This window comes from Gekko japonicus, unplaced genomic scaffold (genome assembly GCF_001447785.1).
Source record: "Gekko japonicus isolate JY-2015 unplaced genomic scaffold, Gekko_japonicus_V1.1 scaffold247, whole genome shotgun sequence".
Lineage (NCBI taxonomy): Eukaryota > Metazoa > Chordata > Lepidosauria > Squamata > Gekkonidae > Gekko > Gekko japonicus.
The window spans coordinates 224,414-248,652 of record NW_015166427.1 but is presented as its reverse complement, the minus strand read 5'-3'; the positions used below and the strand labels follow the sequence as shown (position 1 = coordinate 248,652).

At 41.5% G+C, this 24,239-nt stretch overlaps 1 protein-coding gene across 1 annotated transcript in view; it reads right to left on the bottom strand.

The window, feature by feature from the left end:
- The window catches only part of ATP11A (ATPase, class VI, type 11A), a gene marked incomplete at its 5' end in the record, with an annotated part of 92,248 nt that overhangs the window by 57,139 nt on the left and 10,870 nt on the right, over window positions 1-24,239 (bottom strand). The window contains 5 exons of the mRNA XM_015411767.1: window positions 4,888-4,991; window positions 6,168-6,296; window positions 13,241-13,348; window positions 17,800-17,880; window positions 19,875-19,964. Coding sequence (XP_015267253.1) covers window positions 4,888-4,991; window positions 6,168-6,296; window positions 13,241-13,348; window positions 17,800-17,880; window positions 19,875-19,964 — 512 coding nt within the window. The remainder of the gene's footprint in view (window positions 1-4,887; window positions 4,992-6,167; window positions 6,297-13,240; window positions 13,349-17,799; window positions 17,881-19,874; window positions 19,965-24,239) is intronic.

Genomic DNA, 24,239 nt, shown 5'->3' with positions numbered 1-24,239 from the left:
CCTGGAAACAGACTGGGAGCCTGTGTGATAAACCAAGATGAGAGTGATATAGTCCCTGTGACCTACTCCTGTCAATATCCTGGCTGAAGCATTCTGCACCAATTGACGTTTCCAAATGCTTTCAAGGGTTGACCCAGGTAGTGTGCATTGCAGAAAATATGCTAAATAGTACAATTTTATATGCTAAACAAGTTATGAATTATGTATTTTATGTTATTAGAGTAGCAAGTTGAGTTTATATTTGATCAGAAATACTGCAGAAAGTTAGCAGGACTTGCTACTCCTTCTGTTTTAAAATTTACCCTCTCTCCTGTCCATCTATGTTAATGCCCCTAGATAATCTTTTATCTTAAAATTCATGACAAATTCCTTTCTTGCTTTCCCACTGCTAACTTCTTCCATCAAATAGTTCTATTAAAACAATCTCACTCTTCTCCACCCAACCTCTCTTCTTATTTCTGACAGGATCCACATTTTTTTTTAAACAATACTGTATTATTATTTCCAGACCAATGTACTAGCACTTTATATTATTTGGATGGTTTTCAAAAGGTTTTATGATTGTTTTAACAGCTATTTATGTGTTTTGAATTTTTGTAAGCCACCCTAAGCCTTTGTAATTTGATAAAGTTCTAAACTGTTCCATTCTACCTTCCTTCCTCTCACTTCTATTTCTGCTTCTTGCTAGTCCATGTGAATTCACCAGCCAACACTTTCTATGCTTGGTCCTGCTTCCTTGAGGTCACTCCCCAAAAGTAAACATTTCTCAAAAAGTTTACTGGGTTGTCTGTTATAGTTAAAATCCTGCAGGCTAGGCTTTAAAGTGGCCGAGTCTGGGAACAACCCAAGAGAGTCAGCACCATAACTACCAGGAGGGGGGAAAGGCAGGACTGGTCCCTGAAGACACCTACAAGGCATGTAGTGGCCAAGACGGCTAGAACAGGACTCCACGGATTGCTAGAACTAGACTCCACAGGAGTAACAGCTGCATTGGAAGAAGAGATCTCCTTGGGAGTAAAGGTGTACTCCAGAGCCAATCAAGACTGCCATGATAGGGGCTTGGCAGGAGGAAGGAGAATAAAAGCCCAGAGCAGGAAGAAAGAAGGAAGGAAGACAGGTAGCTGGTAAGGGCAGTAAGCCTGAGAGGACAGAAGGGACCAGCAGGGTTGCCATGTCCAGGTTGAGGAATTACCTAGAGATTTTGGGGGTGGAGCCTGAGGAGGGTTGGGTTTAGGAAGGGGAGGGACTTCAGTGGGGTATAATACCACAGAGTCCACTTTCCAAAGCAGTCATTTTCTCCAGGTGAACTGATCTCTGTCCAGGAAAGCAGTGGGTTACTCTCTTAGCCCCACCCTACCCCAAAACAACCCTGCAGTAACAATGAAACAGCTAGAGCACCCGTTAAAGAACCTTGATGGGAACAGGTAGAAATACTGTGCACCTCTTGGCTATAATATGACATTTGAACCTGGAACTCTGTTATACTGTGAGCAAAGTAAAGTAAAGGTAAAGGTTCCCTTGCTCGAAAGCCAGTCGAGTCCGACTCTAGGGTTGCGGTGCTCATCTCCGTTACAAAGCCGAAGAGCCAGCGCTGTCCGAAGACGTTTCCGTGGTCATGTGGCCGGCATGACTAAACACCAAGGCACACAGAACGCTGTTACCTTCCCACCGGAGTGGTCCCTATTTATCTACTTGCAATTTCTTGCTTTCGAACTGCTAGGTTGGCAGGAGCTGGAACTAGAGACGGGAGCTCACCCTGTCTTGCGGCACCCGGGTCTTGAACCACTGAACTACTGACCTTCCACAGCCTGCAGTTCAGCGTCTTAACCACTTGAGCCACCGCAGCTGTGAGCGAACTGTGCAATAAAACATAATGTTAGCTGTCTCCTGGTGTCTGCCTTTTATTGGAAAGACTGAAGAATGATGGAACACCTGTGTGGGGGAAGTGGCCCCTGACCCTCCCTGGGAGGGGGATTGACAGACTCTTTCCAGTTTACATAAGGGGTTGTGTGTGTGCACATGCACAGACGCATGCGTGCATGCACACACAGGTGTCTCACTTTTTTCTTCAACAGTGGCTCTTTCAAGTGCTTTTCAGTTGACTGCTTTTCAGGACTGGTAATTGGAAATTCTGTTATATACCCAGCACACCAGAGGGCCTTCAAATTGAAGTCCCAAAGGCAAACAGCCATTCCACCTGAGTGCTCAACAGTACCTAACATCTCATTAGTGCCAAATCCAATGTTCAATTTTATTAGCCTAGTGTTGATATCTCAGTGTTGGCTCCATCAACCAATTAAACATGGAACTGCTTCAGCTCTACTGAAGTGAGCAAGGCAGAAACAACTCTCCACACTCTGACAAATAAATCCCATTTGAAGCCGAAGGAACATGTAACTCAACTGCAAATGAACTTCTCAGAAATAAGTTAAATACACATCTGGGACCTCGTGATCAATTTATACACATCTGGAAAGTTTCACTAGACATTTTTTTTACTCCCGCTTGTTCTACTGTTTGTACTGTTCTGAAAGAAATTGTTGTTGTTTTTCATTATAGAATGTTTTGTATTTGATAATTAAATGTACAAAAGTATGAGTCGAACTGTATTTAAGAGAGCCAGTTTGGTGTGGTTAAATGCGTGGACTCTAATCTGGGAGAACCGGGTTTGATTCTCCACTCCTCCACTGGCACCTGCTGGACGACCTTGGGCAAGCCATAGGTCTGGCACAGCTGTTCTAGAAAAAAGGAGGTTTCTGACAGAGCTCTCTCAGCCCCACCTACCTCATAGGGTGTCTGTTGTGGGGAGGGGAAGGGAAAGGAGTTTGTAAGCCGCTCTGAGACTCCTTTGGGTAGTGAAGGGCGGGGTATAAATCCAATCTCTTCTTCTTCTTCTATTTGTATGTATATATACTGTTGAGTATCGTTGGTTCCTTATGTATGGAACATGTAACTCAACTGTAAATGCATTTCTCAAAAATAAGTTAAATATATGATGACACTTTCAAATAGGTAAAGCCTAGGATCATAGCCTAAATCCATGTAAACGGAAGTATTCCGAACTAGGGATGGGCATGAAGCTTGTCATGAACTTAATTTTGTGATGAACATAATCAGTTCATGGTTTGCAAACTGGAGGTTTGTGCCTATCCCTATCCATGACCCTCCCATGATACTCCACACGATTTCAGACATTCATGGGATTCATGGTGGGGAGCGGGGGGGGGGGGAAGCGAGAGGGATTGCTAAAATGACTTGCAAAAGCCATTTAAAGTTATTAAAATTGCCAATGTTATTTTGAGTTGTAACTCTACTACATGCTATTACTCTGTGTTTTGTTGTACACTTTATTAATGTTGTTAACGTTGTTTTTGTTCCTGTATTGGTATCTTTAAATAAAAAACATTCCCTTTAAATGGCTTTTGCAAGAATTCTCCCCCCCACACACACACTTCCATTCTGCTGGCCTTGGGAAGCCACCAGCAGAAAGGAGGGAGGGAAGATCTGAGAACTGGTTTGTTAAATGCGGAAATTCGGTGAGGTTCGTTGTTTGTGAGACCTCATAAACCACGAACTGGGACGAACCTCCATTTTCCCAGTTTGTGCCCATCCCTATTCCCAACTATACATTGACAAGTAAAACAGAGATTAAGTAGCACCTCTAAAACTAATCATATATATTTATGTGTTTTTATCAAATTATTTCATAATTCTATATGCTGTTTTTAATGTTTTAATGTCTGCCACCTTGGGGATCCTAATGGGGTAGAAAGGTGGCATAGAAACATTTAAAATAAATAAATAGCCAAGTTTGTTCCAGTATAAGTTTGAGTCAGACCTCACTTCTTCAGAAGCATGTGAAGTGATGAAAGCTTATGTCAGGATAAACTTGGCTAGTCTTAAATATGCCACTTTTTAATTTTGCCAAAACACACCACCACTGCTACACTTTTGAACTCTTACAGCATATAATACAATCCTAATTTACTAAAAAGACAGTGTAGCTAATATGTGTATTATGATTTTTATTCCTATCTGAATACATTCAATGTGCATGGTATCAAGACCAGTTACTGACTCCATATAAAACTCATGAATGAATGCTGGCACACAGTTAGCAGTCAGCTGTTACTTAGCTTTGTTCAGGCACTTTTCCAAGTTAGGATTCTAAGCATGATCGTACAGTAGGGAATGGAAGAAGAGCCAACAGAAACTGAATCTGCTTGGCCTCATTCCCACAACTCAGGCTTGGCAGAATAGGCATAAAACATGGCATTACATCTAACTGAAGGTAATTTTCAGAAATACTCTAAACAACATGCATCAAAAACAATTCCAAGCACTAGCGGCAATTCAACAACCAAGGACAAAATACGTAATGCAAAAGATGCTTAGCTAAGATATCATTCCACCCCACCCCACCAAATATCATGGTCAGAAAACAGTACCAATGAAAAGCTAGAACTCCTTAATGGCAATGCAGCAACCATGTAAAAACTTGGACCTGGTACAGACATAAGACATATCAACAGCTTGTTTGAGTTGTTCTAGACTCTATTTAATTCACAGATCAAGAATAGGCACATAAAACCACACAAAGACACACCTAGAAGCATTACTATTACAAGTGCCCTAGTTCTACCACTATGTTGGACCAACGAGGCATGAGGAGAGGAGAGGAGAGGAGAGGAGAGGAGAGGAGAGGAGAGGAACCAAACCGCTAGAAATACACGGAGGCTACTCAGTTCTTCTGGCAAGAATATTTAGGAAGCAGTTTCCCTGTACCCTCCAAGATAAATCATTGTGCACACCTGGAGCCTAGTATGAACAATTATTTCAGTAAAGCCACCATAAACAAAAAGAGAATAATTTACTGCATATTCTTACTTATATAGATCAGGCTGAGGTTGTTCACATTCAATAGTAGCATGCAAAGTGTCAATATCTTGTTCACTCTGAAAGGATTTTGTATCTTGAACTGCATAATATGTCTGGAATGGACAGAAAAGATATAGGTAAATCACATGTTCATTAGTCAAGGTACTTCTAAAACTAAAATGAGAGATTCAAACTGGAAAAATATTGCCTACTGTCAGGGTATAATAAAGTAGTCAATTATTTTTAGTTTGCAAAATTCTTCAATTCTAAATAATTACTGGATTTTTTTTAGATCCAGGTGGGCAGCCATGTTGGTCTGAAGTAGTAATACAAAATTAGAGTCCAGTGGCACCTTTAAGACTAACAAAGGTTTATTCCAGGTATGCACTTTCATGTGCAAGGCACACTTTTTCAAATACATTGTAAGGTGTGTAAGGTTCAAACTTATAGACAGGGAAATTAACATGTAACATGATGATGTTTAAGATATGGAAAGTCCAAAATAACAAGCTAAGGTTATAAGGTCAACAGTACTACAAGTAATTACAACACTTGGGACAAAAACCTCCCCAGGACTCAACAGGGATATTGTTTTTTTTATCTCATTACATATACTAACTCATTCAGTCCTCACGTATGTATTCTCAACAAGGGGGACTATAAATCCTCTGTATTTTAGTGTTTTTCTTTTTCAGAATAGTACATTAGAATACTGAATGTAATGCCGGGAATATTGGAATGCTTTGCTGACATGACCCTGCATCCACCTCAAAAAGTGCTGTTAAGTCATCTTCCCGCCTGGGAGGACAGTATGGAGATTCTCAGTTTGCTTCCCACAATTAGAAAAGACACCTTTGGACATTTATCTGCTATTCGGACATATTTATTGCTTTATAGCTGTTGACCTTATAACCTTAGCTTATTATTTTGGACTTTGCAGGTCTTAAACATCATCATGTTACATGTTAATTTCCCTGTCTATAAGTCTGAACCTTACACACCACTGCAATGTATTTGATAAAGTGTGCCTTGCACACGAAAACTCATACCTGGAATAAACCTTTGTTGGTCTTAAAGGTGCCACAGGACTCTAAGTTTGGATTTTTTTAGTACCACTGAAAATTTCCAATTCTGTAAACTAAATCAAATAGCTCTGCACTGTTTGGTGCACTGTTTGGTTAAGCCTAAGCTTAAGAGTAACAAATACCTCCACGCACAAGATGTGGGCTATGCAAGGCTTAAAAAGCATTCAATCTGGTCTTACAATGAAGTTTCAGCAAATTTACTACCTTATGACTGGACTCGCCATCCAAACTTGCTGTTGTAACAAAACATGTTCCGTCGGCACGGCTACTTGACAAAAGTATTAAGTCACAAGGAAATGTATCATCTTCTTTTACCATCACGATATCTCCAACCTGAAAAACAAGAGGAAAACTAAGTGTTAAACAATTTTAAACTGCAAATCCAACAAATACAGATCCCCAAAGTACAGGTACATACACTATATAGTAATCAATAACACCACTTAACAACCATTACAAATGTTTGCTTTCTACAGAGAGCTATGAATGAACAGTAAAATGGAAATGGTAATAGTATTATTCCAGGTAATAGTCTGGCAGCCCATTTGTAGCCACTTTGATCCATACACTGACCTCCTGTGATTTCAAGGAAAGTTAATTCCAGGTAAGTATGCTTGGGAACAGAGTGATCAAGATTAATAAACAATCAAACCTATAACCACTGTTTGCAGGACAGGGGAGGGTGGCTGGTTACTTTTTGCAGATTACATTTTTTCAGATTCCTTTTAAGAGTAAAAAGAAAGATCCGTGAGGAATGTGGAAGCAGTGTTTAAATCTTCCTCTCAGCTGCTCCAGTCAGGTGCTTTGCCCTTCCACTTGCCAACTAGAGCCCTTCTAGGGCAAGCCTTGAACTAGGATATACCCCTGCTCCAGCTCAATGCTAGTAGGATGAAATCTGCCTGCTCTTAAATATGGTGAAATGCTGCTTTATTTTAAGGGTAAAGGTAAAGGTTTCCCTTGCTCGAAAGCCAGTCGAATCCGACTCTAGGGTTGCAGTGCTCATCTCCGTTTCAAAGCCGAAGAGCCAGCGCTGTCCAAAGACATTTCCGTGGTCATGTGGCCGGCATGACTAAACACCAAGGCGCACAGAACGCTGTTACCTTCCCACCGAAGTGGTACCTATTTATCTACTTGCAATTTCTTGCTTTCGAACTGCTAGGTTGGCAGGAGCTGGAACTAGAGATGGGAGCTCACTCAGTCTTGCGGCACCCGGGTCTCGAACTGCTGAACTACTGACCTTCCACAGCCTGCAGTTCAGCATCTTAACCACTTGAGCCACCGCAGCTCAATATGCAAGGGTAGGAAGGGATATTTCTCTCATCATCAGTTTTGATACTTGTCAGGGATGCTCTAGGTTGATCCTGCATTGAGCAGGACTAGATGGCCTTTACTGCCCCTTCCAACTCTGTGATTCTATTATTCCCCCCTGACCTTTTCTTTACCATTTCCCCCCCAAGAGCTTGTCCCTTACAAAGAAATGTGGGGTTACTTTATATTTTGTCACAATTCTGTGAAAGGCATTAGAGGGAGGCTGTGTTTGACCTGAACTTAACATTTGTTTGTTTAACTGGCATCCAAAACCAGATTTAACTCTAAGCAGAGTTACGTCCTTCTAGAAGGTGCAACTCTTGTTACAGTGCCAGGTAAAGCTGGTCTACTCAGAATACTCAGTGGGGCTTACTCCCAGGAAAATGTTTATGGGGCTGCACTGTTGGCATCTCCACTACTTGAAAATCATCCTGTAGTACTCATTGAAAAAAAATGCCCTTTTAGGTACTGGCTTATTTTCGCTCCATTTAAATTAGAGCAGAATGAAAAATGTGAACATATTTCTACAAAAATACAGTCATTTTTCATGTTGTTGTGGAATAAGAAGGAATATGCAAAACTCTCTCCGGAGGAATAAGGATGATCATCTGGCAAGCTCTTGCTTTTCAATGACCTACTTGGCTAGCCAAACAACCTCTATAAATAAATGTAAACAAAATAGCTTACAAAGAAATTAACACTCAAACATTCTGACTAAATATCCTTTTCCTAGCCTGAACAGCTAAATGAGTATCCATGTTCAGAGGCAGTACGCCTCTGAATACTAAGTAACATGAACAAACAAGGGTAGGAGGTGCCTTCACCATGTACTATTTGTTAACTTCCTGAAAGCAACTTTCTGGCCTCTTGTGGAGAGTCTTTTCCCTAACAGAATCTTCTCTGATTAAAGATTTGTGAGCGTCTGTATGTGCATTTTAAAAAAATCCTGTTTCAGGAGAGCTAAAGAGCATCCTATACTAAAAGACAGCAAAACTTTAAGAAACTCTCATCAACTTCAACTCGTTCCACATGTTGGTGTTCATAACATTGGTGAGTAATTTTGTGGGGAGCAGATCTGCTACCTAGACCAGTGTTTTCCTCTGTTCTAGATCTAGCTACCTCTTCTAACCTAAACAGCATGATAAAAAGTAGAGTCATCACCCTGCCAACAAAAGTCCGCATGGTCAAAGCAATGGTATTCCCAGTAGTCATGTATGGCTGCGAGAGGTGGACTATAAGGAAGGCCGAGCGCCGAAGAATAGATTCTTTTGAACTATGGTGCTGGAGAAGACTCTTGAGAGTCCCTTGGACTGCAAGGAGATCAAATCAGTCAATCCTAAAAGAAATCAACCCTGACTGTTCCCTGGAAGGCCAGATAATGAAACTGAAGCTCAAATACTTTGGCCACCAAATGAGAAGGGAGCACTCACTGGAGAAGACCCTGATGCTGGGATAGATTGAAGGTCAAAGAAGACGGGGACGGCAAAGGATGAGATGGTTAGACAGTGTCATGGATGCAACGAACATGAAGTTGAGCAAACTTCAGAGGACGGCGGAAGACCGGAAGGCCTGGCGTGATCTGGTCCATGGGGTCGCAAAGAGTTGGACTCGACTGTGCGACTCAACAACAACAACAACCTCTTCTATACGTCTGAAGGGTTCGCCTCATGGTGTCTGCTGCCACATGCAGTAAATTGAACCAGTCTCCATGCGACAGCCGTGACACATGTGCCGCCCCTAAGAGTTTTAAGCAGAAGCGATACCACAGGAAAACCTTTAAAGACCTAGAAGGAATTTTAAAAAGTAAATTACTTGTTCCTTTAATTGTATTAGTCTGGGACCAACACCCCCCTCCCCACATGAGGAGGGAGAGTGGGGACGAGGATGCTGATCCTGCCCCTTGCCTCCACATGACTGCCTGGTCAACTGCAGAGTGTGACCACACAAAGGAAGTAGCCATGTGTTATGTCCCCATCCCATGAATAGTAATGCTGTGCTGCTGATCATGGGGACAGGGTGTGGGCGCAGCCACTTCCTCTGCACAGTTGCACTCTGCAGACAATCAGACAACCCACTCATGCAGAGGCAGGGGATGGGGCCAATGCACTTATGGACTGAAACTGTTCCAGTGTTGCTTTATGGATTATGACGTCCTTGCAGGCCATCACCAGGAACCCTTCTAGTTCCTTATGACAACATCTGTGGTGATGATGATGATGATGATGATGATGATGATGAAGATGATGATGAATGATACTTTCCATTTATTAATCACTTTCCCCAGTGGGCTCAAAGCGATGTACAGTTACACAGTATAGACAGGGGACTAACAATGTTTGTAAGTGTTAGGGAAGACTATATTCATTTTGAATTGCACACGCTGTTACTGCCCGGTATAGACGTCTTTCTCGCTTGGCTCCGTTTTAACACTGCCTTTTGTCCCCTACCCATCCTACAAACCAGAAACAGGGAAGAGAGACATTGGAGCCAGCCCTGAAAAAACAAACTTCAGAGAACTCAAGGAACTGTTTCCACAAAAAGAGCAGTCTCCTTCTCTATCTTGAAGCACGATCCTATGTGTGTATACTCAAAGTAATTTCCATAATGGTCAATGGGGCTGCCTCCCAGGTAAGCATGCATAGGATTGCAACATCTCAGTGGCCTGTTGCCAAGGTCTAAATATAGAGATCAACACCAAAGCATGGTGATTTTTGTAGGTGCAAACTGTGGTATCAACTTAGCATCTTAATTTAAAAAAAATATTGGCCCTTTGTGTTTCTCTGCTTTACAAACCTGGCTGTAGACCAGAAGAAAACAATATGCAAGGATTATTCTGCTTGCAGTACCCAAGACCTCACAGGAGTTCTCTGTCTATACAGATTAGTGTTCAAATTACCACGGTCCTAGACAAGAAGCCCCGTTAGAGACATATCATAAAGCCACAAAAGCTCGACGTGACAGAGAATCATTAAAAAGAGACAGAGAGCCCCGAGTTAGATCACCTTTTCCAGGGAACAAATATAATTCAAAAGAAAATATCGGTTCAGTATCCTCAGGAGATGGTAAGACTGCCCACAAGGACATGAGCTTTATTGAGTCTTCCCTCACTCCTACTCTTCCTTGTCAACTACCTCATCCGCTTTTCTTTTCACAAAATTTTAAATCATAATTGAGAGCGCAGTGGACTCTACCCAAAGTAGATTCCATTAAAGGGCACTATGTTACAAAATTTTATGCAGGAGGTTTCTTGGCATGGTTAAACAAATGTACTCTGGGCCAGCCCTTCCCTTGGATAGAATGAAACAGTCTGTTTCAGACAACAGATTGTGATGCACCATTAACGAGCAGCAACTGTCAATTATTTAGTTTATTATTATATTTTACCTTCGTATTGGGCACCACTTGGATATTATACACACAAAATGTCTTGGGCTGTCCCTGCTGGGACTGACATATTTTACAAAGCATTACTCGCCTTCCATGTAGGATTTTTTTTTAAATGTGATTAGCCTCTACTTTTCAACAAAACAGAATTAGAAGGTTTTCGGGTTTGTTATATTTTTCCCCCATCACTTGGAGGGTATTTAGAATAAGGGTTTGTTTCCCTAACTATCTGGGTCTTGAAAAGAAAAATCTACTTGCCCACAGTAAACCCCCTTGCTTCTGTGGCTGTGTTATCTGGTGCAGTAGACATTGTAGCAGACCCCCTTTTGTTATTCTGTGATCAATGGCCTGTCCCCAGGTCTCTTTGGATTGCTCCTATTCTATCCAGATATCAGCATCCTGTTGAGTCCTGGGTGGTATTTCTTTTGTTAGCAGATTTTTATCCAGAAGTAACTTGATCTGTTGCAAAATATTTGACAACAGTGATCTCCTTAACATTAGTAGACTGTGCAAGACAGATATGTGAACCGCACTTTCTCAATGACAACTAAATCATCTAAAACACGCACTTCAAGAAAATGGCTACTCCAAGAATGAAATCAGAAGAGCGATTAAACCAAAGGTAAAACAAGCAACTGAGGAGAAACAGTCTCGCACAGGAAAAGTGTTTTTGCCATATATCAAAGGAATCACTGATCAGATGGGAAAACTTATGAAAAAACACAACCTACAAACAGTATTCAGACACACCAAAAAAATACAACAGATGCTACGATCAGCAAAAGACAGAAGAGACCCCCTCACTTCTGCAGGAGTATACCGCATACCATGCAGTTGTGGACAAGTTTACATAGGGACCACACAGTGTAGCTATACACTGAAATGCTGGACAACCCATCCATTTGCCATGTCAGATTACACAGGGAAGCCATTGAAATTCATAAACATTAACACAATTTCAACAGGAAAGAAGAGAGTTTAAAAATAAATAGGGCATGGTTTCCTGTCCTGAAAAACACAGAAGGCTCTACATCTGACAATAGCATTACAGAGAAGATTAGAATTTCAATAGCCAATCCACATACAAAATAATCTCCTCAGGAAAGCTCCTCCATTAGCATGTTCATAGCCTGGGGAACTCCTACAAGATAATGACTCAGCACTACCCCACCTTCTGGAGTAGATATACATTACCTGCCTACCATTTTTCTTCTCACCTTGACACAGAGAGTACTCCATCTTTCTGTGTTTTACCTCTGAGGATGCCAGTCACAGCTACTGGCAAAATGTCAGGTTCTACAATGCCAAGACCATGGCCACACAACCCGGAAAATTTACAGCAACTAAAGACCAGAAAATATTTGACAATACTGAGTATTTCCCCAATCTGAATACTTTACCGGTATTGGACAGGGGAAATTTGGCATTTACCGATATTTTTCAGGTCTGATTTACCCAAAGCCGAAAAATACCGGTTGTTGTTGTTTTTTTGCACACCCCTACTGCAAATACACCCAGCACCTTTGACTTCCAAAAAGTCACGTCACATAATACCAGAACAAAACAGGTTCATTTATGTATATAATGGTTCACAAAAAACCCACAGCTTCATTTACCAATATGATATGTTACACTGAAGCAGCTTTGCATTTATTTATGGAATGTTTGCCTCCCATCTGTGAAGCATAGGTAAACCCTCACGAAAATTATCAGAGATAATGTGTGCAGGGTAGCGTTGCCAACCTCCAGGTGGGGCCCATAGTTCTTCCAGAATTACAACTGATCTCCTGACTAGAGATCAGTTACCCGGGAGTAAATGACAGCTTCAGAGGGGCAGACCCTTTGGCATCACATCCCTGCTGAGTTCCCTTCATTTCCCAAACTATGCTCTCCTGAGCTTCTGCCCCCAAATCTCCAGGAATTTCCAAGCCTCAAGCTGGCAATACTAGAGCAGGGCTTTTCACTTAGGAAGTGGGAGAGAGCATGCCGTTGCAGTAGCTGCCTAGTAATATCTTGCTGGGTTTTACTCTTTCCTTTCCAGTGAGACAAGACAGTGGAGAAGCAGATTTTTCTTTTGAGGTAGCTGCTGATTAAAATAAAAGGAGATATTCCTTTGGAGACAGGTAGGCCACGAACAGTTTGTTAAGTAATAGCAAACAATGGGTAAAGGAAAGATTTACTCCCCTGTCTGTTTTAACATATTTTGTTTCATAGTGTTAATCTGGAAGTTGGGAATATTGAATTATGCTCATAAGAATCTGGAACATTCCAGGATCAAGATTGAAAGGAGAGAACTTTTGCTACAATGGGATAGTACTGCAATGGGATTTGCTACAATGGGATTAGTACTGCAAATTCTGTTCCTTTTGCTTTTTTATTCCATTACTGTGATCTGAACAACAGAAACTGTTAAATAAATTTGTGAGCAGCTATACCTTTAGAAATGTAATGAAAATATGTAAAATCTCCTGTTAAATGCAACATTTGCCTCTGTGTTGTTTGAAGGGGACACAGGAACATATCCCCTATATATGAAAGACTACACACTAACCAAGAAAGCCCTGTTCAGGGCACACGGCACTCACCTTCAGTTTGTGGCTCTGTTTTCTAACCAGTTTGCCATGTCGAATAAAATGAACAGGACATTGGTTCATTCCATTGTCAGCTTTATGACGAAGCCAATCTTCATAGCCCTAAAAGAAATAATCAATTAAACATTCCAAACAAATAAAAAGTAGCATTTAGTATTTGGCCTATTGGATCTGTACCATAAAACTGGAGAACCTATAACAGAGATTATTTGGGGGGGAGGGTGAAAGCAGGAGTTGAAATTATCGTGAAAATTTGCTGACTTCTTTAAAACAACAGAATAACTCCAGTTCAACCCACTTCTCAAACATTAAGTATTAAGGAGAACTCATTTATTCACTTGTTTCCAGTCAATCCTTTAAAGGGGTACTGACATCACAGACCACGTTTTCTGACACCAGAAATATGTGGTTTACACAGGGTCATGCTGCATTTGGTGTCAGGACAGGATCAAGGGAACTTCAGACAAGTCACGGCAGGGCAGACTGTTATGGTGTGATCTGGGTAGCCTTAGTATGAGGGTCTCTGTGTGCTGGGACCTTAAACCCAATCACGTGAGCTTGCACAACTGCTGCAGATATAGCACTCTGTAGCCATTCGCTAAGATTATGGGACCAAGATATAGCACTGCCTCTCTGTCCCATTTTATTAACACAAGCTCCAAACTAGCTTTCAGAACGCCAACTTAATCCCCCAGCCCAATACTAATCCCTTAACACTAGCAGCCAGCCAGCTAACATTACAGTTGCAAGAGTCATGTGGTTTGTACCTTTTCCCATTAGTCTCATTAGTAAAGAACAACAAATCTCAGTGATCATTCCCCAATATTTAACGTAACATCAGTATTTATCAATGGAACTGTGATCATTAAAACGTAATTCAAGTTTCTGTTACTCCCAACCAGGGCTCTTTTTGTAGAAAAAGCCCAGCAGGAACTCATTAGCATAATAGGCCACACCCAACAGCAGGAACTCATTAGCATATTAGTCCACACCCCTGACAGCACAGCTCATTAGCACACCCCCATGTTACCAGAAGTGTGATTATCCAGCCACACCCACCTTTTGCTTGTTATTCTGTTTACCTTGTTTGTTGTCAAAACGACCAGGGCTTTTTTTGTAGCAGGAACTCCTTTGCATGTTCGGCCACACACCCCTAATGTAGCCAATCCTAATGAGTTTCTGCTGTTAGGTGTGGCCTATTATGCTAATGAGTTGCTGCTGGGTGTGGCCAACTTGGGAGCTAGCCGGAACTCTGTTCCTGTGCGTTCCTGCCCAAAAATAGCGCTGCTCCCAACTCTTAAAAATATGAAGCACACAAGCAAAAATAGGGCATAATAGAAAGGGGACAACTGAAATCTTTTGGTGTTCATTTGGTCTGGATGAATGGCAAGTACACTGGTGTTCTCCACATGGGAAAAGGTTTGTTGTGCCCAGGGCACACGGTTTGTAGTGTCCCCATTGCTTCTGTGGCTGCTGATACAGTGCAGCAGCAACAGGGCTTTCGCATGGCAGGTTCCCGCAGTGTCCCTGCCCCAGTGTGCCAGTAGCAGCCCCCCCCACTGCACTAGCCACCCCCCCTCCACTGTACCATCGGGGCTTTAATGGCAATTGAATAGCATGGCTTAATTCAATCTGATAACTCTTAAGCTCCAATTCTTGATTAGCACCAATGATTATATTTTCATGTGGGAAAAGATATACTTAATTAGCTAGTTATTGTGTTTGTCACAAAGACCTAGTATCACTTAAGCGGAAATCAACTACAAATCACAGCTGTTGACTGCAAAAGTGTGAAAATGCTGGTGCTTGTTCTTCTTTTACAGCTGATGAATGAAAAGTAGCTAACACAAGCTCTTCTTGCAAACCAGACAATTAGGATAAAAACAGCAGTGATCACAGGTTAACTTTGCAGAGTTGGATAAAAAAAGTACTATTTCAACATTTTCCGAATAGGCCAAACCATTGTTTCCTCATTCATTCGTTCAATATATCCTGTCCTATGCCAACAGACTGATGCAGATAATACTACTACTTAAAGAAACAAAATATGGAATGCAGTCAAAGAATCACCAGTGTGTTTAAAATGATATGAGGAAATACATTTTCAAACAATTCCCATGGTACATTTGTGAAATCCCAGAAATTCATCAGCTTTAACATTAAAGGCCCATTATAAGTTGCTGCCTCTATACAGAAGCCCATTTTGAAACGAACTTTGCATAGCAGCTGTAAATGTCCAGACCTGCTTACCACATGGATTTCCACCATTCTAAACAAAGTCACCAGTTTATATTAGAAGTTATGAATCATGACCTGTGCATTAAAGCCACACGTGAAGTTTGTTTTGAGTGGACAGTAACTGGATGCTCCTCCCAGAGCTGGACAAGACTTCTGGGGGCTTGCCTGAAAGATGATTTCTGTTAATTATTTGTCCATTCCTGTGTAGTTTTAATGTGACCCATGACTTAAAGCTGAGGCAGTGTAAAGTGCATATGAAAAAGTTAGCTGTTGTTTTCTCAGTGCTTTGATCTGTAATAGCTTCAGAGGGCAGCCATGTTGGTCTTCAGTTGCAACTCCCCGCAACTCACCACGTGAGCAAACGCTGCTCTTTCAAGGTGCGCACATGACTTTGCTCTCTAACACACCAAAATAAACTGGACAGAATTCTTCTGCACCCTCCTGCCCAAGCCCTGTTCATAATTAAAGGTGGTCAAGTTTATTATATACAGTCTGTTTCACTCACAGGAAATGGTGAGGAAGTACATGTTCGCATCTCTCATTGGCACCAACAAGAAGGTAAGTTTTAACATAATTCTCTCTCTCTGTTTGGCACAGCATAAACACATTAAAGGATCTGCTACAAATATTGCATACAGTGTGTTTTTCTGGCTCGCCCACTTACTTAGTTCTTCTGGACACTTACGAACCAAAAGAACCATGAATTCCACATGCAGAACTCCCATCACAGAACAGATATTCCCTGCCTCCCTTCCTACTTCAGTAGAAGTCATTCCTGGGGGTTGGGAGACAAGCTTGAGAAACGGAAAGGGGGCTATCGAGTGGGAAGGAGGGACCTGCAGAAACTGCTACCATCCAAGCCACTAATGTTAGAAGGGAAAGATGTAAAATATCAAGTGGATGAAGGTGTTCTTTTTTGGGGGGAGGGGGTTGGTAAAATTTATTGTGTCCTAGAGTGGGTCACTCTAAATATTTCCATAATCTTTGCTGCAATCCTAAGGATACTTTCTTGGGAGTCAGTCCCACAAAATAAAATGGGACTTACTTCCGAACAGACCAGCTTAGGATTGTTTCCTTACATTCTAGAGAAATGTTTATGTATAAACAGGTATGCGGTCTGTTAATTATCAGTAAACAAACACATTGTTTAAATATTTTCTTGTTTCCACATTCACTTCCCTGCATATTTACAGAATTTTTTAAAAAATCAAGCATTGGTTTATAACGGGGGTGTCAAACATAAGGTCCGGGGGCTGAAACCGGCCCATCCAGGGCTCTTATGTGGCCCACGAGCAGCTGGTGCAAGGGAGGGAACAGAAGACTGCTCATGGGGGAGTGGGTGGAGCCACTCAGATTGTGGCTTCAGCACAGCAGAACAACCTTATCTGCAACAGCCAAGCAGCACATAAACATCTGCCCAGGGCTGGACCGCTGGCTCTCCAGTCCACCCATGTGGGTTTCCCTTTGCACCCCCCGTCCCAGACCATGGGGCCTTGCAGTGAGGATACAACAACTCAGAGCTTACCAGCTGCTGTCCTTTATACAGTTTATATCTCCGGTACCTGGCATTATTGTTTTATGGCACACATGGCCCGGCCTGACAAAAATGACATTTATGTCAGATCCGGCCCTCGTAACAAATGAGTTCTGGTTTATAACATTCCCCTAGAGGCAGACTTTGATTCAAAATGCAGCTGAGCTATGCGGTTTACGTCAGCCTAACTGGGTTGTTGTAAGGATAATGGTTAGAGTGTAAGACTAGGACTTGGGAGGCCCGGGTTCAAATTCCCACTCAGACAAGAAGCAGTCAGTTTCTCTCAGTCTGCCCTCTCACTCAGAAGTGTTCAGAGGATAAAAAGGAGGAATGGGAAATCATGCACACTGCCTTGAATTCTTTGGAGGATGGGTGGGATAAACATGCGACATACATGTAATCCAGAAAGACAGAGGAAAATGTACTTAGAGGCTGACGGTGCAATCCCATATAGAGTTATCCCATTCTAAGTACACTGATGTCAAATGGCTTATGCTACATTAATTTTATTTATTTATTTTTTATTTATTCAGGTATTTTTACCCCGCCCTGCACTGTTAGTAAAAGAAAACAAGTATTCTAATAAAAGGCTGCATAAGCGGCCTTTGAAGGATCTAACTTCCCAAGAAAAAGCATCCTGGTAAGTGAATTAATGAGGGAAATTAGAAAAAAGCACACAGAATTAGAACCTTCTGCTATTTGATATCTTCTGCTCCCTAATGGATGAGAATGACTGCACAGAGCTGATAATATATTCACTTTGGACAAGCAAGGTCCTTACCTGTTTTATAGCTGTTACGGTGATGACAAAGAAAAGTGGCAGCCCACTTGTCACGGGACTAGTTGGTGTATCAATAATTAACTGCAAAACAAAGATTACACAGTTTTATAGACCAGCAAATGAAAAGTAATACACTGAATTTTATCTGGTTCAACCCATTTAAAAAACAAAAACTCCAGGCTTTGGCAAAGTATTCTGCAGTGACTAAAATTAAGCCGTAAGAATGGCAAGCTACAACCTAATGAACACCACATAACTTTTTTTAGCAACCTGGGGGAAAGTTCTGCAAAGTTGATCAGTCAGTCTTAGCTCTCTGACCAGAAAAGCATGGTTCCATGTAAAGCATCAGGGGCCATGGTGGCTCAGAGGTTAAGAGGCTGAGCTGCAGACTGGAAGGTCTGTGATTCGGCAGTTCGAGACCCTAGTGCTGTGTGATGGGGTGAGCTCCTGTCTCTGGCCCCAGCTCCTGCCACCCTAGCAGTTCGAAAGCAAGAAATTGCAAATCGATAAATAGGTACCACTTTGGTGGGAAGGTAACAGTGTTCCGTGCACCTTGGCGTTTAGTCATGCCAGCCACATGACCACGGAAACATCTTCGGACAGCGCTGGCTCTTTGGCTTGGAAACAAAGATGAGCACTGCCTCCTAGAGTCAGATTTGACTACCTTTCAAGCAAGGGAAACCTTTACCATGTAAAGCATGCTTTACATCAAGGGTAATCTAGATTTGTCACCACATGCACACTCAACTGTAGCAGCCAACTATGGTTCCATGACAAGCATACCTACATGAAGCTGATATTTGCAAAAAAAAAATCTTGTCGATTTCACACTTTATATATTTTAATTACTTAGCTTAAACATACACCTAAAAACATTACGTGTGGAGCAGTCCTGAGGTTCTACAGCCACAACAATGCGAACAGAGCCACTGCAAGTAAAAGAAGCATCATGTATGGCAACTGGCATATAACTATCCACTTCTGCTCCATAGTCTTCATTTAGGGCACATACGAATAACTCCTAGACTGAAGAAGTGTGCTTGCACACAAAAGCTTACACCTTGAATTAAACTTTGTTGGTCTTAAAGGTGTCACTGAACTCAAACTCTGTTCTCAGACTTTTCAGTTCAGCTTAGAGAACAACACACTTTTGGTAATAACTGTACCTCAGTGGGAGAGTATACATTTTACATACAGAATGTCCCAGGTATAATCGGCATCACTGGTTAAAAGATTTAGCAACAGGCAAGGTAAGACCTTTTTTCTGTCTGAAAGTCTGAAGAAATGCTGCCAATCGGACTAGACTATACTGAACTATATGGGCCAATAACATCTCTCCTTATATATAATTGAATAGTGGGTGCCAAAGTTCTAATTCTAAAATGCACTCCCTTAGTGGCTGATGGCACTGCTCCTCAGCATATATCGCCACCAATCAGAAGGCAAAGCCCGGGTCCCGCCCACACCACAACTGCTGCAACAACCTGGTCTTTTGCATATGGAAGCTGATTGGACTTCACTCCATTCCACATCTCAAACCCCCCCCCCCCCGCAAGGCAGTTGGAATTTCAGTTGCATATGGAATCTGCTGTATTCTGGTGGTGTGCAGGTCCCAGATTCATGTTTTAAAAGCAGACTGACACTGTTTGCCCAAAGCCAGAGCACTCTCCCAGAGCCTCTTTCTAGATCTCGTTGTATTTATTTCCACAACGGGCCTTATTTCTAGTGACTCTATAAAAAGGAGCCTCATATGTTCAGATGCTCATGTACAGTCCTTGAACAATTTTACCTCAATCTTAGAAGCCTTACTTGGATATTTAATAAAATATTCTTGCTAGGAAATGTGCTTAGCATGCTCGGCTAACCAGATGCAAAATGTCACTCATTATTGTGGTACTTAAAATTTCATCTAAATGCCTGAAATCCTTTCTGCAAAATATTAGCTGCCATATAAAAATTAACGTACTATAAGACTTTTTAAAAGTTCTTTTCAAGATTAAACTGTAAGTAAAAAAAAACACCTGGACATAGATATTGTACTAAACATAGAACAAAATTAAATAAGTATTTCTTACCTGTACAAGAAAAATGATAAGAAAATAAAAGTTTGCTATTCTTCGGAACTGCTCAAATAAATTCTTCGGTACAAAGTTCCAAAAAGTGTACTAGAAGAAATAAAGAGAGAAGGGTTTATGATAATAAGTTATTTTTTAAAAAAAAACATGATGCAGCATAGTGTACTACTGATGATGAAAAAGAAAAGCAGTCGGTACACAGAAAATTAATCATGTCTAAATATTGGTTTATAATGGCGTTAAGCATAATTAACTTTCTCTGGATCATTACCACAGTACAATAATTTTTTGCTATGAGTAAACACAGAACGTAGCTGCAAAGTAATCTAATGATCATAAGCAAATCTGATACACTGAAAGAGGAAGCATTGATAAGCAGTGTGGTATATCAAATGCTAGGTATGTGAGGGGCAGGAGGTGGAATTCATCTTTCTGAGCATGGCTGCGGGTTGAGGGAGTGAAAGGTGCTAAATTATTATTGCCACTTGCAGTGACAGAAGAGACAGTGCAGATCTGGAATTAACACAAGATCCCAGGAACAAACAATCGGTCATTATCTGGGAAGGACGTGGTATTTACCTGGATGGCCAGCTCAGGCAGGAAGCGACCATCCTGGCTAGAGAGAGTTGAGAGACCATCCAAGATGGCTAGAAACTTACAGCACAATCCACAATCAATCTTTATTTGTTCTGATCATCGATCTGCCAAGCTTGACACACAATCCAGGCAGACCCCATGAATTTTACATTTCCCTCCTACTCTCAGATTGTAACAAAACCACTTTTAAGGTGGCCAGATTTTGTGCCTCTGTATGCTCCACAAGGCAGCAGCTGGTTAAGACTTGGTTAATTAATTATGTCTGCACTACTGAGCCTATTTTATGGCTCTGAAATCTTATTGTGCTGATGACAGTGCAATCCTCTCCAGGGAGTAAGCCCTCCTGAACTGATCTGAGTAGGATTCTGAGCAGACCTGCTTAGGATTGCTCTCTGAATAGGGTTCCGCCTCTCACCTTCCCCTCCCACTGTGAGAATGTGTGCCTAAGGGATTAGGGAACCTTCCAACAGGCCATTGTCTAGACCAGGCAAGGAGAAAGAGGAGGAACTGGAGTTCGTTTTTATAGCCCCTTCACTACACATAAGAGTCTCAGAGCGGCTTACAATCACCGTCCCTTCCTCTCCCCACAACAGACACCCTGTGAAGTAGGTGGGGCGGACAGAGTTCCAAGAGAATGGTGAATGACCCAAGGTCACCCAGCTGGCTTCCTGTGGACGAGTGGGAAATCAAATTCCAGATTAGAGTCCGCTCCTCTTAACCACTACACCTGCTAGCCATCCCCTGAACAGGCCTCTGTGCCTGGGAAATAATATGTATTTAGTTACTGCATCCCATTAAATCCCAGTATTTTTGCTGACCTCATCATTTTGCTTTCCGTGACAACTGAAGATGTTTCTATCTACTTGAAACCAGCAGCTGGATCCACAGTGCCAAGGCATCTGCCAATATCTTATGCATCAAAATTCCTAACAGTTATTATTAATATTCCATGTCAAGCTAGCTAGCATTACTGACATGCCTTTAAGCAAATGAACTCTAATATGACCTGTTACTAACATTTCCACTAAATGTGGAGTCAGTAACACAATCAGACAGCTCTTCTGACATGATTTTCTGACACATGCAGCCCATATGCAGCCAGTTAACCTGTTATCAGTTTTCCTTTCAGATTAAAATCTTTCAAGCATAATGAATAGAAAATAAGAAAAAGAAGAGATTGGATTGATACCCCACCCTTCACTACCTGAAGGAGTCTCAGAGCGGCTTACAAACTCATTTCCCTTCCCCTCCCTACAACAGACACCCTGTGAGGTAGGTGGGGCTGAGAGAGCTCTAACAGAAACTGCTCTTTTTCAAGAACAGCTGTGCCAGAATTATGGCTTGCCCAAGGTCATCCAGCCAGGTGCAAGTGGAGGAGTGGGGAATCAAACCCAGTTAGAGTCCACGCACTTAACCACTGCACCAAACTGGCTCTGTAGATAATACACACACACACACACACAATATGGAATAGAAAGGCAAGACTAATGTTATGTTTAATTGTTTTGACTAGTCTGAGTTAGGGTTGCCAGGTTGACTTACCTGACCAGCAGGGGTCTCCCAACATCCTTCTGGGACACCGGAAATAATGTTGGGCATTTGGGGGCCTACTTCTGGTCAGGGGTGACACTAGTTTGGGTGCAAATTTGGCTTCAAAACATAGAGTTTTGCCCAAAAACCAAAGTGTCACCCTCAACCGGAAGTAGGCCTGAAACTGGAAGTAGGCCCAAAGATGTCAGTTGGGGGTGAGATTTCCCCCCGTTGGCCAGCTGGCCAGCAGCAGGCAAGAACCTGTGTAAGTGTGATTCCCCCACTCTCACTGGGGGGGGGGGGACTGGCAACCCTAGTCTGAGTAGACCACCATGGCATGGTTAGAATAATTTATCTTAGGTCTTTTAGGGTTGCCAACTCTAGATTGGAAAATTCCTGGGAGATTTAGGGGAGGAATCTCAGCAGGGTATAATGCCATAGAGTCCACTCTCCAGAACAGCCATTTTCTCCAGAAAAACTGATCTCTGTCTTCTAATGGTCACTTGTAATTCCAGGAGATCTCCTGGCCCCACTTGGAGATTAGCAACCCTTGTCTTCCCAAACTGTTTTGTTTAAGAGAGCACTGAATTTGTAGTCACTTACAGTCCACTTTTCTTGCTAAGACTCTTCTTCTTCTTACCACCTAGGCTTGCAGGTTGCCAGCTTTTCTTTTGTTTTTTTCAGTATATTTTTGGTGGTATAATATTTCACCCTCAAATCAGTTAAGCTTTACATATTTTTAACTTGTTGAGGTCTGAGTAATATCAAAGGACCAGGATGCCAGTCTGAGTTTTGTAATTGTGGGGGTAATTTGGAATTTGCTTTCTGTGGGGGTAATTTGGATTTTGAGTGATTATACTAGCTTCAGATAGTTTAGGACTTTAAAATTTTCTGTGTTCCATTGCTATTCAAATGCCCAACATTAAGATTTGTTCCTTTCTCCTGACTAAAGTACTTATTTATATGTGTACTTTATTATTTGTGTAATATTCCTCACCTTGATTGCTGTAATGCTCTGTCCACTGGCCTTCCTTTGTTTCATTTTCATTCTCTTGTTTCTAATATTTTATTTATTTGTAAATCTGGCTTATAGACTCCCCCCCCCCATGAAACAAGGCTTAGGGTGGTGTACAACAGTTGTACTAGTATATGCAAATCAAATTAAAAACCTGGCTCTGGTAGAGGGCAGCCAGATGCCTTTCATTTCAGGCCAGGGATCGCCAGTAGTGCTTTCTCCCCTGGGCATAATGCTCTTCGGGGGTATAATGCCATAGAGTCCACTCTCCAGAACAGCCATTTTCACCAGGAGAATGGATCTCTGTAGCTGTAATTCTGGGAGATCTCTGGAAGCTGATACTAACATATCTTTTTTCTGTTCTCACTGCTCTAACTAAATTACTCTTTTGTTTTATGAAACACTGGCTTCTGCATAACCACCATGTTAAATTTAAAAGTCTTTCACTGCAGTTATCTGGACCTCCTATAGTCATTCGAACCTTCCTATCTTTTTCTTCAGCTATATATTCTCTACCATTTTTCTGAAACAAGTCTCCTTGGTAAGCCTTACTTCATTTTGCTCTTCTACACTCTGTCTCTGATCAGCCTTCATCCATGCTATTCTCTCCCTATAGTGTTTCAATAGTTTTAAAGGCATCATCTATTCCTTGAGAATGATTCCTTGAGAGACACTCCTTGTGTGGTACTCTATGGGTTCTGGAAAGGTCTTTCTCCCGCCCCAATTATAAATAATCAAGATGAATTATAAGAAAAATCCACCATCCCTAGACATCTTCTTGAATGTGTTTTTGCCCTGCCTCTCAAAAAGGATATAATATATAATAAATATAATATTAAGGATGCCAACGTAATGTTTTAAAAAGGAAAAATGGAACAAAGCAAATGATATCTACTGTAATATTTTTGAAAGAGTAGGAGAACATTAAATAATAAATAAATTGAATGTTATAAGGACAGATTTAGAATCATGAATATGGCTTAGAATCCCAAAACCAACCCCTAGGTCCAACATTCTACCCACTACATCAAACTGGCTGGAGAAACTACTGAAAAAAAAGTCTCTTTAGCCATTTAGTTCCCCAATCTTAAAATGACGATTTCCTCAGAAAACCAAGATGCCAATTCAAATTTTGATGCGCTCAACCTTCAGAAATAATTCCACATTAGCCCGTTCTTCATTCTGTCTGGGATTTTTTAAAAACCTCAAAAGTTCACGGTTTC